Below are 18969 nucleotides of genomic sequence, written 5' to 3' on the forward strand. Positions count from 1 at the left end.
CTGTGAACTGTTTTGTTTAGCATGTAAGAGTAGATTATATAAATGTTATAATAACTTGATTTATAAGTTCAGAGCTTTCTGTCGAAACAACATCTTCATAGGAATATTCCCAATGTAATTTGTTATATCTTTCTTTAATCTTAATTTTGTTGCATTAAAACAAACAAGAAATTTAAGTCTCTTATGTCCTGGAAGAATTGACAAACCCTATCCAAAAGGTTTTCTTTGTAAATACCTTAGTTGGTGTATACCTTTGTTAAATGCCTTATAAATCAAAACATCAAGGTAAATCGGTAAGTTTAAGATGGAATATATGCTGCGTAGCAACATACTCCTCTTTTTAAATTAAACTCCAAAAGAACAAATCCATTTCTAAAATACAGTTTACATTTGAAAAATGAGGAATAAAGGATTATTTTTTTTCTGGACATTTATCTGATTTATAAAAGCAACAATTCTTAATTTCAGGTATTTTATGTCAAGTATTTTGCAGGTGATAGAAAATTGAACAGTTAAAGGCAGGCATACCAGTGAAATAGTTGTTTAATTTTTTTTTAAAGTCCTCTCCTTTTACATACTGTTAAAATGACTGAATTGCTATGCGCAAGGGAAAATGGATAAGAGATGTTTATAACAAATAACCTAGTAAATGTTAAAAACACCATAAGTGTGCAGTAAATAGAAACTGAAACAAGTTTTTGTTTAATTCTGGTATCAGTTATCTTCTCTGAAATTTTTGAACTGCGAGTTTCTTTTGATTAATTAAAAATTAAAAAAAAAAATGAAAAATCTTCAGTTGCCTAATGTAAAAAATTATTGAGCACAGATTGGGGGTGAGGAACTTCTTCCACAGTTCGAGATGGCCATAGAAACCTCAACTCCAATGAAGAAATCTTGACAGAAGTGCAGCTTTCTGATCTTCAGTAGGAGTGTGTTAAGGGATAGTTAAAATAAGGGAGTCAATGTAGCCTGGGCTGCTGCTTTTGCAGTGAAGAAACATGCCAGTATCTGTTCCTGAAGGGTTTTTTTCTTACAGCAACACCCTTTCCTGTGTACCTTATGAAGTATAGCAGTGAGGCAGGCTGTGCAGCTGAAGTTTTTTGCAGAGAAAAATAGATTTTTCACAAGAAGAGCGGAATGGGGATGATTTCAGTCTCTTTATTCACTGACACCTTAAATGAGGAAATAGTGTTGCACATTAATGAATCAGAATTCGCTCTTAAAACTTTCTAAATGTGTAGTGTTGCAGTTAGTGAAAGGTGGTGCTTGAGGGTGTTTGTTTATGGGTGTGGTCAGTTCTTGTTTATTTTTTGTTGAGTTTTTTTTTGTTTGGTTTTTTGTTACATGAAGGGGTAGACTAAACCATGAAGTCTCATCAAGTTTGCTGCTCTGCACTGTTCTTCATATTAGCCAAATATTTCTTCTATTTGCCTCTTAAAGTGGGAAAACTAATTTCCTTCTGGAGTGTGAAAATAATTTGCAGCTTATTTCTTTGCAGCAAATCTTATTAACGCTTAATGTCTTGAATTTTACATTTGTGTAGAAGGAGTGTAGGTGCTACACCTCCCAAACCCTGGCAGCAGAGCAGTATGTACACCTTGTCCCACAAGGACAGTTCTGTTGTCCAGGTGGAACAAAAATGTTCTCGAAGCCTGACAAGCTCTGCTTTTGGCTCTTTGCTTCTCTCATCACCTCTTTTTGGTGTCTGTCGTTCTTCTGAGTAGTGTTGTTATTAACAGAAGAATATAGCTGCATTTTGAGTGAGCTTTTCTCTTTGAATGCCTGTCATCTGTGAAACTCCCTTCACTTGATCAGTGAAATATTCTGCAGCTGACTAAAATGTAATGGAAACCTGTTTCAGGCAAATGCTGAACATTTTTACAAAACATACTTTGACATATACAAAATATTGGGAAATAATTAGAGGTTAGGTGTGCTTATCCTGCCATTGCCTGTGCCAAGTGCATTTCAAATAAACTTTTTTCCTTTACACTTCATTGTAGTCATTGTCATGTGTTCAAATGGTCTCTGGCCGAAAAACTACTTTTAACGGGTAATGTGGAGCTTCTACCATCTCTTTGAATTCTGATCCCTGGCTGAAGATCTGTAGATGGTGCAGTGATAGTTAATTACCAGATGCTTTGTTGATTTTGGTGCAAATTACAGATGCTCATCACCTTGTCTGCCCTGTATGCAAACAAGCCTTACCTGTCTGTCCTGTTCCCCAGGAATTTCATCAACTGCTGTCTGTGTCCAAATTTAGGAATTAAAAATTTCATTGTTGTAAGAATGTATAAAATTATAAAACCTACTCTAGTACCAGAACTACTGTCTCATCTAGTAGTAAACACTCTGCTCCTAAAAAAAAAAAAAAAAAGGAAATTGTAATTGTTTTCAGTAAACAGGTAATTGGACTATTTTTTTCCTTAACTTTTAATAGTAAAAGTTCCTACAGATAGGAAGTTCTGATATACTTTTACGAATGTGTTCAGTATTTCACAAATATACTTTCCATGCCTTGTTATTCTTCATTTGTGTGTATTTAATAATACCATCAAAGTGCATGTTGCAAAACATAGCATCAGATTGATTATTTATTTTTAGAAGATGGTTGTATGTCAGAAGAACATGATACTAGAGCAGTTGTAATTGTCCAGTTTACAAACACTTCAGAAAATCACTGTAAGTTTCTGTGTGGCTCTACTGTTAGGAAATGCAAGAATAATCATAAATTAATGTATGCCTGAGGCCTTACATTTAGTCTGTTATATACAGACTGAAGTCTGTTACAGAAACAAAACTTCTAAATGTCAGCAAAACCATTACTGTAAAAACCTTGTTTTTCTTTATTAAGATGCAACATATCTTCCATTTCCATGCTTTTTCTTTATTTAGTATGCCAGGTCCAAAATAGAGATTACATAGGTCTGTTGGTGACCTAAAGAACTGCTTATGTTTGTTATTAGGGAGCTGTACATAGGAGCTTTGTAGATCAGCAGGATCCTCCGTGGTGAGGTAGGTAAGCCACTGGAATGGTGAGGGTTAGCTCAACCAGGAAGCTGGACCCTCTTTTTTGAACCTGCTGCTGAACACCATGAGAGTTCAGGCACTCTGACTTGAAGGTGTCACTTTCTTCTTCTCCTCCCTGTTCTGTCTTCACATTTGTTCCTTTTTCTCTCCGCTCTGACGCTTACTCAATATTTCTCTGTGCCATTTCAGTACATTATTATTAAATGTTCTTTGTCTCTTTTAAAATCTGCCCATTTCGTTTGTCAAACTCATCTGGGTATCAGCAAATAGTTGATAAATGACTTCAATGGAAAAGGGGAAAATATATGATGGAAGTTGAAAATGAGACTTGAATTTTTTAAACTGGTATTTTAACCAAATTATTTTTGCCTTCTTTAATCATTACAGTGGAGGAGTTCCTCTTCCTCTCCTACCAGTGCTCTGTCCTCCTTCTCCCCTCTTCACCCTCTCTTGACCAGGTCTTGAAAATCAATGCATGCTATTTAATAGTTTAGCATTGGAGGCTCAGACCTGTCAGATTTGGACCGCAAATGATTCGTGCGGGCACACTGAGAAAAACAAATCTCACCAATACAAAGCTCACTCATTTCTCCAATCCTTTTGTGAGTGCAGAGAAGATGATTTCTGCCTCCCATTCATGTATTATTCCCCCCCACTGCCCCTCAAATGTAGTCCAAGAGCAGGAGCTGACATACCCACTTGCAGCTGCCAAAAATGGGAAGCCTCCTCCTCCCTACTGCTGGCCATGTGCTTTTGCTATTGACTTTGTGCTGGCTCCAGAGCTTTTAAAAGCTCTTCTTGACCCACTTGACCTTGTTTAAATGGACCTCCCCCCCGCTCCCCCCCCCCCCCCCCCCAAAAAAAAAAACAAACAAACAAAACAAAACTAAACCCCCACCAAAACCTGAAAAAAAAAAAAGCCTGAACGGATTTCTTCCGTCTTAGTAAGTAAAAGCAGCTCAGAATCTGTTTGAGAAGCAGCAGGAGGCCACAGAAGGGAGTGAGGGCTGCGTAGTTGGGAAGAGAGGATGAGGAAACACTTGGCAGGGAGGAAAAGGGGTAGCAAGTTCTGCAGCTTTGGCAGCAGCAAGGACAAATTGGTTGTATTAAGTTGGTTCAGTAGCCTGTGGTGACAACTTACTTGCTTTTGAAAAATTAACTCGGACTTACATAGAAATATATTATTCAGAAGCAATGGTATGTCAGTTCTGTAGCTTCTTACATGGGTAGAGTTGAGAAGCCAGACTTAAATTCCTTTAATGATATTTGAACATTAAATTGCACATAAGAACTTGAACTGTGTGCAAGAAAATATTTGACAACTTCTAAAAAAGCTCTGAAAATGTTACGTGAGTGATGGGCCATCTGTAGGTGTTTTGGGGGTTTTTTTAGACATACCTATATAAACCCTTATAAGGATCAAAATATATGATCTAGACTTTCCTGATGCATTCATAGATGTGCTTTTTTCAGGGATTGTTTAATTTTCTGATTTGTTCTATCCAAGAAAATAATAATGTTATTTAGCTTCTTTCGGTTTTCAGACTTGATGTCAATCTTTTCCAAGCCTGGAAATCATCATCTTGCACTGGCAACTATTGATTTGATAAATGTAGTCTATAAAACATCAGGCGTGAGAAAACTTGCAAAGCTGGTGTATCTGTATTTTCATCTGAACCTTCTGGAGGCACTAAGGGTCACATTTCAGCTTCAACAGTAGAAGCGAGAGGTTAAACTTCTATGTATGTACTTAATGTAAAAAAAAAAAAGGCATCACATCACTGGTGCACTTCCTTTGATATCATCTTCCATTTGTGACTATTTCATGAGACCATGTGAGCATGGCTGTTGTCTGCAGTCCATCCTTGTGCTTCTTCAACATCCACTGCATTAGAGACTTTTGGAGAGTCTTTTTAATACCCGTTCCTGTGTCTGTTGTCCATACCTGTCTGAATTTGCTGCTACCATCTGCCTCAACAGTCTGCTGTCCACTACCTCCTGTTTAGAAAAGATCTTTTGACTGAAACTAATCAGGGGTTTAATTTTAGGGTTCTGCTTATCCATCATTGTGGATTTTGCAAATACTGATCAAGTTCTCTGCTGGAGTCCCAGCTTTTTTAGGTTCTCATGTGGCTGCTGCTCTGCCCCTTAATCATTTTAGTTGTACTTATGTGGACTTCCTGGGCGGTACTCAAGATGTGGTGGAAATTGCATTGAATTTTCTACTCTGTTGCACCTTGGGGTTAAAATAGAATAAACTTAATCTGTAGTTCTCTGCTGGCATGGGATATAATGCTGAAGATACTAGACACCCACCCCTTGCCTTTAGTAAGCACTGACAGAACGGCTTCCAAATCATAAAGATCCTGAAGACCCAGTTTCAGGCTAAAATTAATAGTGCAAAGAAATATTTATCTTTTGATTGAAATGCTTAATACTATTTTATCTGTGTTGTTTTTCCTAATGCTAGCTACTGTACCAGTATGCATAGGGGTTTGAGTGATGGTAGGTACCTCTGACCTGTGAAATACTGCTGCATGGAAAAAAAATCAATTTTTAATGTGGAGGGTGTAATACCTTGGTTTTGTGCAAAAATGCATGTATTTTTATACTCCTTGTTGAAACAGATTGTTTTCTTATTTTTCTCACTAGCTACTGTGAAGTGTACTTAATGTTACATATTAAGAGCACAGATTGCAAATATATAAAAAGATATTTGCTTCCTGAAGCTCATGTGCAAAGGTGTTTTAATTACCGAATTCTCTTGTAAGAGATTATGTTTTCAGGCCAGGAACAACTCAGTATTTAAAAAACTGCATGTTTAAGTAGCTCCCCCAAGTTAATATTTCTGTATGTTCTAATAGGGGCTGAAGGAAGATTGGATTGATAGCTCTGTGTATATTGTTGGCTTATGGAGGTGTCTTGTTTGTGTAACACCAACTTAATTTATTACCACCTGCTGTTTCTGCAAATGGTCAGATTGTTGTACACAAATAGCGTTTTTCATCATTATGATATGGTGAGGAATTGATGTATTGTTTCCAGGGAAATAACTGAATAGAACAAAAATGAATATAAAGTAACAGTTTCATCTTTTTGAGTCTTCTTAATGCCTGTCCATGACCAAATACATTATAAAAGATGCAGTACATTGTGTGGAGGTAGTGAAACCTGCTTACTTGATTTCTTCAGGTTTGCCCTAGTTTCTTGACTGTGAAGCTGTTACACCAATCATCCTTCATCGCCTTTGGTACCCTCCTGTGATGAGGGACAGCATACACTGGTGCTTCTGGACCTGAGCAAGTGCTGATAATCTGTCATGTTTGTGCTCCTTAGCCAGCTGATGGGCTGTCAAGGAATGCGCAAAGATGAATTTACTACTGATTGTTTTTTTTTTTCCAAAATGTGCAGCAATTGAATTACCTGGTATTTCTTGACCCCTTTCCAAGTTGTTTGAAATTAGATAACTGTCAGTAACCAACAAATACCCGGATTTGTTCAGGTGGGATGAGATGAGCTAAACGAAACAACACAGACAGTTGCTTTAATGGAACAGGCTGAAGCTCATTGTGGCTCAGGCTGTTGTGTTTATTGCCCACACATTGCAAAGCACGATGTAGTTTTGACCCAGGATGCTCCTTGTCCTGGGAAGATGCAGGGGAGAGGAAAACAGTGCCACATGTACCGTGATAGAGTGTTCTTGAGATGTTCCTGCATGATTTCTTCCACAATTTGAAATGACAAAACTGATGAAGCTTAATGGTAACAAAACTTGTCATGCTGTAGGGGACTGAGCCCTGCTCTTGCGAGTTCCAATGAATTTTTCTACTACAGACCAATATGTTACCCTTTGAAGTATTAAGTTTCTCTTTCAGAGACCTTTGTTGAAGGAAGCCCTAATGTCAGCATATTTAAACGGGCTAATAACTAGTTTAGGAATGGCTTTTATTTTCCTTGTTTAAAAACTTTAGGAAGTAGCTGAGTTGGAAATAGAATGGTCTAATTGCAGCTGTTACAGTCTTCAACTTGGAAGTCTTAACCTTTTGATATCTTGAATCTTATGTGAAACTAAGTCTCTGTCTGATCTGGCATACATACTGAAGGTGGTTATAGAAAAAAAACCTAAAGCAGTTTTTCTAAAATCATTTGTTTGCTAAGCAGTTGTCTGTTCTGTCCCCTTTTACTGCACATTGAGGAAACCCCCATTCTGAACCCACTTGCTATCTTAAGTTACCTTGATCAAGTGACAGCTCTTCCTTAAAATTATGAATTCCTTATTTCCCAATAAAATGCAAATGTTGAACCTCAGGACCTTTACTATATTAAACATGCTTTAATTAATCTAAACTCAAGGAGAGTTCAGTAGTCCCATGTTCGTAGGTTGGAGGTAAAAGACTGTAAAATGCCTTCTTCAGTGGGGTCCAAAGGTTTCTTGGATGATACAGGTGTTCGGAGCTTTTCAGTGTTGGTGGTTCTATTCAAAGACTTAATGGAGCATTCACTGGAAAAATCTGCAAGTATCATCAGTAGCATAAACCTCGTTGGTACTGAAAAGAACAACGATGGCGAATGCCCCTCCCAGTACACGTGCAGTGCACAGTACAGAAGTCCCTAGTTTGTAGAGAGAGTGTGGGTACAAGGGACTGTGTCCATGGAGAATTCCAGCTGCAATGAGATAGTGTTCTGGGTTTAGAGTCAGCCCTACACAGTATGTCAAGAGGATCCACCTGGAGTGAAAGCACTGGTGGAGAATCCATAAATGTTACTCTGCCTCAAAGCAGTATGGAATCATTGGTATTGATTCCAGGAGTCTGGAGGGGCCCTGATGTACTGCTTCAGGTGGACTAAGTGTGTTAATCATTTTTAAGGCGGGGTGGTGGTGATGGAGAATATGTTGGCATTCTCTTGTTGTTTAAGTGGAGTTTTTTGGGCCTTTGTTGTTTTTAAAGAAAAATCTTGAAATGGGCCATACAGAGTATATATATCTGTTCCTAGCTTGACTTAACCAGAGTACAGAGACTTACTAGTCATGTTAGCAGAGGCTTCAATTCGTGCCAGTTTCATGATAAGGTCAGTACGTGAATCCTGGAGGCCACCAACTGATTTCTTACTAGGCATTATGCCTTCGACTTGACTGTTAAATCAAATGCCACATTTGAGGAAGTATTACGTCTCTTCTTTGAGTGATTAAGCTAGTTCTGCTTACTTGGCTGTCTTTGGGTGCAGTGGATGGGGACTGGAGGAGAGACGGAGAAGGAGAAGCAAATGTCTAGTTAAAGACTGATGTGGCTGGTGTTTAGGTCCTCAAACATAGCATACAGTCTTGAGAAGCCAAGAGCTTTGATTCCTAAGAGGATCCGAGGGACTATCACAATTTATTCTGCTGTTCAAGATCTTTTGTGAGGATGCAAGGAGACACCTGGTACGTGCCCAGTTCCAAGAACTGCAACTGTGAGAATCACTCATTTTGTGTGTGTGTGGAGATAGAGAAGTTAATCTCAAAAAAGCTTGTAATTAGGAGAATTATGATCAGCCTACACAACTTCATTTAATCACTTGAATAAAACCCACTTTATTCTTAATTTCTACCTATGTACCAGAGACTGTAATTACTGGCTTTGGAAAACACTTGAGCTGGAATAGGCTTAAGTAAAACTTTTTACAGGTCATTGAATTTTATGTAATAGGCCATTGTCATGCTGGTGACATGCTCCGTTCCTCTTGAGTGCTTAAGTGCCCTCTATCTGATGTGTGCTTCTGGTTAAAACTGTGTTAAGGTGGGTTAAAAATTTAAAGCCTATACAGCTGAATGTTTTGAAATGTAGAACTGGGACGGTATAGTTCAGTAATGTCAAACTAGGAAAGGCAGGCTTAAAGTCAAATGGTAGCCAAAGCCAAGTGTGTTACGCTGTGATAGTGCATAGCCAGAATACCCTACTACTTTCCTCCGCTGCCTCTAGTTTCAGGCACTTCCAGTTTTTCATTTCTGAGAACCACACACTTGCATTATCACTAACTCTGTAATTAGTTTTTACTAGTCTAGAAAGACAGTGAACTCTCACTGCTTTGGTTTATTTCTAAAGCTGTTTAGAAGAAGAGCTTGTGCTACATAGGGCCTCCACAGACCAGTATTTCAGCAAGTAGTATTAGAAAAGATTGCTTGAAATCATATGGCTTCATTCTCTTGTTTTGATGTTCATAGGAAGGGCTGCTGCCAGCCAGTAGTGCAGCTTCAAAATAGGTAGAATCGTGTTTTAACCTTTATTTTAAAAATCCAGAATTCTTCCTTCCTCATTTCTGTGGTGCCCTTTTTAAGAAAACTGCACCTCTGTAATTCTTTACAACTTGCTAGAGAAATTAAAAATATCAACAACAGAAGATGTAAGGGGAGATTAGCGTCTACTTGGATTTCAGTGGTGCCGAAGGACCACAGTGAAGGTTCAGAGTGCTGTTGAGAAATTGGGCAAGTATCTAGCTGGGTATCTTGTTCTAATTAAGACATATACAGACACTGGTTTTCTTGTATTCCCAACACAACTGATGTTTCCTCATTATTAATTTTTTTATATTAAAAATAGAAATTGGTGCCAACTCCAAAGGGAATTGCTGATAGTGCAGATTATGCAATGTTACAATAAAATTGGGTTAAACCAAATTGTTTAAGGTATGTCAGGACTTAATCCTGTGGGTTTCTACCGAGAAGGATGGGTACTGTTTTGAATGCCGATGGACAGTGGAAGACATCTTGGTAATTTGAGTTGCTGCAAATAGTTCAGCTGATTGTCAGTACCCTGAAACTTTTTCTTTTCATCTCAAGGTGCAGTGCTACCCAAGTAACAGTCTACTGCTGCTGTAGCGCTACTAAGCTCTTACGATCTATAAGCTGCTAAGATCTTATGATTAAAAAAATATAAATATTTATATGATGTATATCAGGAGATGGCATATCAAAAGTCAGCAATGTGCTGACTCTTAGCACAGACTCCTGAAAATACAAGTGACTTACAGTCCTTAAGACAGCTGGCATCAATAGCAGCTGTTACATGGAATATGTCCTTGTTTCAGTTAGTTTAGGTGATACATGTATGTATTAATAGATTTTTTTTTTTCAGAGATATGCTTGCCTTGTGTTTAAGAGGCCCAAAGTTGTCAGATTGCTTTGGTTCTTAAGCGTCTTGTAGCTCTGAATTCCTCCTTCCTGTTCCCCTGAATATTTAACCTGCTAAAACACTGATGTAATTGAAATAGTTTTTTTCCACGTTGGCAACTTGCGTTGCTAAACTTGTTTTGACTTTGGTCTGTATTATCTTTCATGTTGATTTACTGATGTATTTCTAAAATACCAAAGACAGAAATCTGTACATTTCTGCTTTAAACTGTATTGAGACATAGAGTTAGTAACTCTTGGGTAGTGTTTTTGGGAATGGGTGGGGTGGGTGGGGAAGTGTTTGGAGGAGTTGGCTGTACCAGGCCATTCTTCCATTTCATTTCAATATAGTGAAATACTCGGTGTGTCAATTCAGACTAAAATAGATATTTAGAGCTCAATTTTCAGATTGATTTAATGTGGCTGGCCGGGCTGCTTTATACTTTGACCTGTGAGAGCCTTCATAAATGTTTCTGACTGCAAACAATGTAATGTACTTAAAAATACATACGTATCTGGAGGAGTGAGGAGACAGCAGTGGCCAGGAGAGGATCAGAGAAGAGGCAGCAAGAGAAATAAAAGCGTTCTTGGATGTAGTCATAGCAAATACTACCAAGAGGAGTGAATATAGCTGAAGCTTGTCTAAAGTGGAATAAAGGATTACTGCTTTTTTCTTTTGCTTTTGAACCATCAGCATTAGCTGAAAGAAAGAGAACAAGAAAAATAAACTCAGTAGGAAACAAACAGGCACTTTCCAGTGTGATTTATAGAAATAGCTGAAATTATTGACTCTTTCTGAAGGCAGAAGGGATGATAATAGGAAAAAATACCCTTTCTTTTCTCTTTCTGTGCTTATCCCTTATTTGAAATCACAAACCTAATGCTTTTCTTAAAGTTTCATCCTTAAGTGTGGAACAAGATGTTAACATTGGGTAAATAATAAAAAAAAACCAAACAAGTTGCACACCTAGCATGCTTGCTGCTGCTTTCCTGTGGCATGTATGTGTTTTGGGGGTGCTGCTTTGACCAGGTTACTTTTTCTGCTTTTCCACTCTGTCTGGTCTTCTGGGAAAGGGACTATTGTCATAGTCAGGCACTCCAAGCGTGCGACCATGCCACATGACTGACAATCAGCATGTAGTTGAATACACTATGACTGTTTTCTTAGAAGAAACGTGTCTTTTAAGTTCTTCTGAGAAGGATTTTAGCGAGTCATGCGCTTCATGTCCAGCAGCAAACATAAAAAACAGATCTTATGATTAAAAAAATTAAATAAATGATATCTATCAGGAGATGGCATATCAAAAGTCAGCAATGTGCCGACTCTTAACACAGACTCCTGAAAATACAAGCTTTGTCATGGAGTACATAGTTAAAATTGTATTTAAAATCTTTACTTTCTGTGAGGTTGAGATAATTGAGTTAGTCTTTGCAAGGTGGGCTACAGCAGGATTCAATACAAGCTGTGAAAATGGATTGAGCTCAAAATTCATGAGGTGTGTACTGTCTGAAGTGAGATGTATTATGGATAATTCTAAGGAATTTAGAGTGTGAAAGAAATTCTTAAGTTAGTCTTAATCACAAAATCACAGATGTTGGAAAGTACCTGTGGAGATAGTTTGATCCAATGCCCCTGCTCAGAGCAGGGCCAGCTACAGGTGGTAGCTTCAGGGCTGTGTCCAGTCGTGATTTGAATGGATAGAGACTCCACAACCTCACTGGGCAACCTGTTGTAGTGTTCACCCACCTGTGTAGTGCAGAAGCTCTCATCACTTTATGTTCATTGCCTCGTGCTCTCACTGGGCATTCCTGGGAACAGTCTGGCTCCATCTTTACTGGATGATCCCCCTGAGCCTTCTCTTCTCCAGGCCAAATCATCCCAGCTCTCTTAGCTTTTTGTATGACAGATGCTCAAGTCCCTGAATTGTCTTTGTGATCCTTCATTGGACTGTCTCCATTTTATGTCCATGTCCCATATTGTGGAGCGCAGCACTCCCAATACCCCTCACCAGTGCTGAAGAAGGGGAAGGATCACCTCCCTCCTGTCCCAGCTGGCCATGGTCTGCCAAACACAGCCCAGGAGGCTGGTGGCTGCCTTTGCTGCAAGGGTCCGTTGCTGGCTCATGCTTGGCTTGTTATCCACCGAGACCTCCAGGTCCTTCTCTGTAAAGCTGCTTTCCAGCCAGTCGGTCTGGTAAAACAGCATTATTTATTGAGGATGCAAGTAACCTGAAGGCTTTTATTTCTTTTAATAAACTTAATATGTTATAGTATTTTAAGTCTTGTAGAATTACTACACCAGGACCAGAGAAAGAAATGCACTCTGAATTTTTATTGTATTTTTTTATAGATTCTTACAGGTTTTATAGGTTTGAATTGAGATGGGCCAAGTTATTTTGCAGAAATGCTATTTGGAAGGGGCTTTAGCTCATAGGTGTTGATGCCTTCAAGCCCAAGATGGGGATCCAAATATGGAGGCTGAGCAGCATTGTGAAATTTCGTGGTATCTACAAAGGACAACATGAAGTCACAGTGTGAATAATTACAGCTTGGTTCCTTGTAAAATGAACTTGTTAATGCTGCGTTGTTGGCCATCTGCCAGTACTACTATGAGGAACAGTTTTGTTTATTTTTCTTTATTATTTTTTAATGTATTATCAAACTGCTAATGTTGAAGACATTATTGGCATTTAAATAATTTCCCTTATGAGACTACTTTGACTTTTCTATCCGTTTATTAATAGATTTTTAGTCAATTGATGTTAAATATTTTTTATGATTTTTGACTGTCTCATTAGTGGAAATGATTTAGTTTCTAAGTGTTGGGAGCTGGTAGTGAAATACGACTTTGAACTTTGTGCTCCTGGAACTTGTAATATCGACTTTGTGCCCAGTGTTGTTAGCAAATGTGCAGAATGTTCAGTGCTCTTCAGATGTGTCAGCAGGAGTCACATTGAGCAGCAAATGACTTCTGGAAGGATTCAGTTAGTTCTCACCATTGTGTGCTTTTTGAGAAAATAAACTTTTTTTTTATACTTCCCTATTATAACTGCTAAGTAATGAAAATTGCAGGTATTCAAAACAAATTGTATTGAAACAGAAAGAAGCACAAAAAAGATAAATGGTGCTTTCTTGTAATTGATTTGAGAAACGCAGTGTTGCTGGGTTTTTTTTGTTTTTCTGAAAAGCTCGATCTTCTAATCTTGTTTAACTGTCTCCCATACGCTTTCCTAAACCTCAGGTGCTCCACCACAGTAGAGGAGATCATCTCAATAACATGCATCATGGTGGTGTAACAACTGCAGCATCTCAGCAGACCCACTAAGTATCACCAGACCAGGATCATATTGCTTCAGTTCTCTCCCCAGCTTGGAATAAGTCTTCACAGTACTGAGAAATAGAGGTGCTTTTTCTAAAGCGCAAGCATTGGGAGAACAATAGTCCTTGCTCTTGGAAGCTCAAAGGGATAGCTGGTACATGACTTTGCATACAAACAAGTTTGACTACCCTTCATTTAAGACCATTAGTCTGGACGTGCTCCAGCTCTTTTTTCACCACAACATCCAATGAAATACAGCAGAGTCAAGTCTCCATACACAATGTAGAACTGTACAATGATTTGGATTGAGAGGGATCTGTAAAGATCACTTGGTCCAACCTCCCTGCCATGGGCCGGGACATCTTTGCTAGATCAGGTTGCCCTGTCCAACCTTGAATACTTTCAGTGATGGAGCATTCACAGATGCAACCTGTCCCAGTGTCTCACCACCCTCATTGTACAAAATTTCTTATATCTAATCTTTATCTACATTCTTTTAGCCTTCTTTTCGTTGGCTCTAGCTTGTTTCTGCTCCATCATAGCATACCACTTGTCTATTTAATGCCAAGAGGAGTAAAGCTGCTCTTTGAAACTGAGATGTGTCATGGAAGGATTACAAACCAGTCTGATCTGAATTTAGAAGAGCCCTAACAAGCATCCTAGTTTTGTAATCTTAGCTTTCTTTGTATCATTAAACAACCAAGCATATCTTGTGAAATAGTTGTTTAACTATCCTTGCATCAAGAGCAGCTATGTTTTACAGAGTTTTGGCCTGGGGCAGTTTTACGGTCACATTACAAAGTCAAACCCAGGGGCTGGTTTTAATGGGAATGTTAATAGGTCCATAAGCAGGGATACAGCATTCTGTTCTGTACCTTGAGCAATCAAATTTATTGCCCTTTTGGTACCTTATAAAGTAAGCATTAGGATTTTTTTAAAGAAGTTGTAAGGAACCCAGTGATGTTCAGATTCTGAAGGAAAACTATTTTTCTAATTTTGCTTGGAAGGATGATTCACCTTTAAAAACCTCTATCCCATAAAACCTTGTGAAAACTGACAATACCTTGTACCAGTACAGTCAGTCTGACGCTTGATTCCACATTTCCCCCTCAATGTAATGAACATGAAAAAAATTGTAATAATGTTTTGCCTGTCCATTGAAGTTATGCTGCCTGTGCATTTCTCTACGTAGAAACTGATGTCTTTCATTCCTTTTCTGTTTATTGCTCCCCAGGGATGTAGATTGTCTATATTGAGTCTGTGGTCATACATCTTCTAAATGCTCGTTTCGGTATTTTTTCCCAAATAAAACTTGATGAGTGCATATGTTCAGTGGATGAAATATGGCAAATTAATAGTAAAGCATGCTTTCTTTTAGTTCTCCTTTACTTTAAAAATTGCTCTCCTTCCTTTGGTTTGTAGGAAATTTTCCTGCTTTTTGCATACATGCGCTTGAAATACAGTTTAACATTTTTACTAGTGACTTTGAGGTAGGGTAGCTTCTTCTGAAGGAGGCAGAACATAATGCAGAAGTTAAGCAGCCCATGTCTGAGCCTGAAAACTGCCTTTTCATGCCTAGCAGTTGCACTGTTAAAGGGCTTCATCTGCATGAATTTGTCCTGATGAAACTCCCCACCCTGCAGACACAGAGTTTCATGATGGCTATTTTAATCTTAGAGGAGAGGAGCCCTGCAGTTAGGAGCACGTACGATCATGTCATCTTGGTGTTAGTCTGCCACAGGGGAGATACTTATACCTGCTTCAGCTTTCAAGTCAAGGTTTATATGAAAACAACTCACAACCTCCTTTGGGGAGGATAAGTCAGGAGCAGCGTTGCAGAGAGGTTCCTGGCATTTTCCGATCTGTATGTTGGTGTAGGGTGGATAGGAGTAAAGGTTTTAATGTGGCATAAGGTTGGGTTAATACATTTGTATTGATTGCCAAAACAGAGAATTATAAAGCAAGGTACAAAAGCTATAATGGTTTCTTGAGTTTTCAGATAAGAGGCAACAGGGATATGAAACTAAGCTAGCACTTGGCAGGTGGGGGAGTCCTTCAGGGATCAGAGGCTGGGGGAATGTCTGGGATAAGCCTCTCCTTGGCTTGCTCTCACCATCTTCCCTGAGGGCAGGACATTGGAGGCCTTTTGTCTGACACAATACTGCTCTAACTTTAAGTTCTTCAGAGTTCTGTTGGATGAATGCAATTCAACCATTTATTCAAGAGGTAAAGACATACTGTTTCCTCCCAACCTTGCGGGTCTGAATTAAGGTAGGCACTTCAGATCGTTGTGTTAAACTTCAAGTCCTGTTTCAGCCACTAGCAAATGTTATCTGAAGATTTCAAATCTTCGTATTGCTGGTGCTGGGTTCCTGTTAGCTGAGCTCCTGGTGTGATTTGATGTTACTGGTGAATGGTGGCTTGCTGCTGCTGGAGGGGAGATAGTCTCCCCTCCTGCCCCCAACCACTGGCTGCTTCTGCTTCTCTTCCTGTGTGCTTATCTTAACATCTGTGGCACCTTGTGCATCTGTGGTGTAAAACTAAGCCAACCCTGAAAACCAAACTGCCTTTTCTTTTTTTCCAGTAGTTTCCTGAACCAGGTGTCGGGAAGGTCAGCAGAGCACCATGGCGGGTGGCACATTGATGGCTGAAGCTCTGTTGAGGGGCAGCCAGGTGTTATAGGAGCTTAGCTAGAAACATGGGTCCCTTCTGCCTCACAGTGAAGTAAACTAAGGCTCAGGCATTCAGTAGCAGTGCTGAGGCAGTTTCACTCCTCCAGCCCCCTTTTGCAGGCCAGCTTTACTACCAGAAAGGCATTTGGAGTACCATGCCAAAAAGATCAAGTTTATTTTATTTTTAACATCTCCAGATTTCCAAAACTGCCTCCCCACTGGCTGCTCGCTGTGAGGAGGAGGTACAGAAAGCTCTGTGCACTTGCCCAAGCCCTGGAGCAAAGCCCTGCAGTTCTTTGCTCTTTCCAGCCAGCAGACTGGGATGATGCTTGAGACTGTCAGGCGAGGCAGGAGGTATTGTTTGCTCTTTTTCTTTTCTACTGCATTTATTTCTTAGACACCATCTGCTTGTGGCTGACTAATTTGCAGCAGTAGCCAAGAGGCAATTTTTTCTTTTTTTTTCTTTGAGATGCAGACTTGTACCATGGTCCATGTGTTTTGCCACCAGACTTGGAAATTGCTTGGAAACCGGGCTAATTGATGATAAAACTTAGCCATTTATTTAGTAGCTGATGAGAAGAGAAACGGTGGTGTTCTTAGTGGTTCCTCGGGGAATAATGAATTTGGCTGTGGATGGTTTTGAGTCCCACTGGTTCCCAAAATAGCATGAAACAAGTGATGTGACATTGTCTTAGCATTAAACAGGAGAGCCTGGTGTTGGTGTGAGGCTTCCTAGTAGAGCCCCCCAGTTCGGTGACTGCTCTGTCAGGGTTTCCTTACGCTGATCTTTAGAGACTTGTTGCAAGACCAGACTTGATAGATTTTAGGGATAGGAACTCCTGTTGAAACTGGATGTCGCTATTTGGTCTTGAAAGTTTTGGTGGGGCCTGGGTTAAGTCACTGAGAAAGTAAAGGAAGGAGTCTTGCTAAAGATGCTGCTTTCGTTAATGATTGTGGTGTTCAAATTCAGATCACTTGCTCCAAGGGGCTTGTAGTTTCTCTGGTAGTCATCTGGGTGGGTTTTATATGTTTGTAGCGGTATAGTTTGTTTAGGAGGGGACTCCAAAAAAGTCAACTAAATGTCTTTAAAAATGAGTCTTTAATGTATTTCCAGTAGATGCTTTGTGTATGATTCAGTGTAAGATTCAGATATAACTAAACTTAATTTATTTTTTGTTTCCCTTTCCTAGAATATGACAGATACCTAGCATCCAGCAAAACCATGGCAGCAGCTTACCTTGATCCAAACTTGAATCATACACCAAGTTCAAGTGCAAAGACGCACCTCAGTACTGGGATGGAGCGTTCCCCGGGGGCCATGGAACGAGTCTTAAAGGTTTTTCACTACTTTGAAAATAGCAGTGAACCAACAACATGGGCCAGCATTATCCGTCATGGAGATGCAACTGATGTCCGAGTAAGTCTCTCTTCAGCATTTTTGTGCCATCTTTAGGTTAAGTGTTAACTGCATGCTCAAAAAATGGGAGGTAGAAGTCTGGAAGCAAACAAACACAGAAGTTTTGTGGTTTATTTTAAAAGCGTCTTTAACTGTTTTATATCACGAGTAACAAGAACAGAAAAATTTGATGTATGATTGTATTATCTTAAAGAAATGAGAACTCTCCCTGTTTTTGCAGAATTGAAATTTGAAATTCAGAACAGTGGTTATCAGTCTAGATACCAATATTGACATATGTCGATTGACCTTTACCACTTTTACTCCTCAAAAGTCTGTGTGACACCTCATGGCAGGATGGCAGGAATGAGACCTGGGATGAAGGTGACATTAAATGACATTTTTCATATTTAAGCGAAAATTAATAATTTTTTACATGTTTAAATGTAAGATGTGTGTATTTACGTGTTTAAAATATTTAAACGTAATGTGTACATGATTTTAAAAAAAAAAAAGTCTTGGTTGGAAATTCATTCTCCCAGAGTGCTGGGAAACTGAGCTGAAGAGTCCTTCCTCCTCTCAAGTCCCTCTGTTTTCTTCTCCTCTGGTAGTGTGACCTGCTGCTTGTATTTTTACAATGTTGTCCTTCAATTAGTCTATGCAAAAAAACCTCAAAGGTTGGGATATTTTAAAGAATAACTCTAAGTATCTGTAATCTTTGAGCTATGTAGAAATGTTATGTATGCATGAAAAAACGGTGTTTATTCTAAAGCATACACTGTCTTTAATGCTGAGACCTTTACTTACCATTTGCTACGCTTACTCTTTCAATTTTTGAGGTGTTGTGGTATTTAAATTGAAATAAATTTCAATTTAACGTGTCTAATGCTTTTAAAACTTGGTTTGCTTGGTTTTTCATTTTCCTCCAAAAGCAGAATCTTGCATGGTGGTAGGTGGTGTGTGGGGTTGTTTTCTTCTGTAAGGTTCTTACTGTAGAAGCAGGTTCCCATCTGCTCATTCCTTCCAATGTTTGTATTCTCCATATAATAATTCAAATTCCAGTACAAGGCCTTATTCTAATCTGCTGAAGGGAGAGAGTTGTCAGAGTTAAGGAGACCTGTTGTCTCCTCCTGCCCACTGTTAAGTTTCCTTTGTGCAAAAGAAAATAAAGTAAAAAAAAACTTCAAATGTTTTGAATGTTTTCTCTTCTTTCCCTACGTTTTCATTTCTAGCATGGCTGCGTATGAAAAGCCATTCCTCAGTGAAGTAGACCTTGTGACTGTGATAGGATTTTCATTGGTGATCAAGAAAATCTGTCCTGCCAATTTAATAAGCTCATACCTGTGTTTGGGGATGACTTGGTGAGCGGACAGATTAGAGGTGCAACACTGGGAATTGTTATCCT

General features: G+C 39.0%; 1 protein-coding gene across 11 annotated transcripts in view; it reads left to right on the top strand.

Moving 5' to 3' along the window:
- The window catches only part of PTK2 (protein tyrosine kinase 2), a 223946-nt gene that overhangs the window by 74806 nt on the left and 130171 nt on the right, over positions 1-18969 (top strand). For 10 of the 11 annotated variants that reach the window (XR_008746230.1, XM_055798242.1, XM_055798244.1 and 7 more), the window contains one exon: positions 17359-17585. Coding sequence is in view for 10 of the 11 variants with exons in the window: in XM_027779091.2 (XP_027634892.2) it covers positions 17359-17585 (227 nt within the window). In the remaining variant the exon portion in view is untranslated. Of the gene's footprint in view, positions 1-17356; positions 17586-18969 lie in introns of those variants that run through there. The other variant, XM_055798246.1, reaches the window with a different exon arrangement.

The sequence above is a fragment of the Falco peregrinus genome, chromosome 3, assembly GCF_023634155.1.
Source record: "Falco peregrinus isolate bFalPer1 chromosome 3, bFalPer1.pri, whole genome shotgun sequence".
Classification (NCBI taxonomy): domain Eukaryota; kingdom Metazoa; phylum Chordata; class Aves; order Falconiformes; family Falconidae; genus Falco; species Falco peregrinus.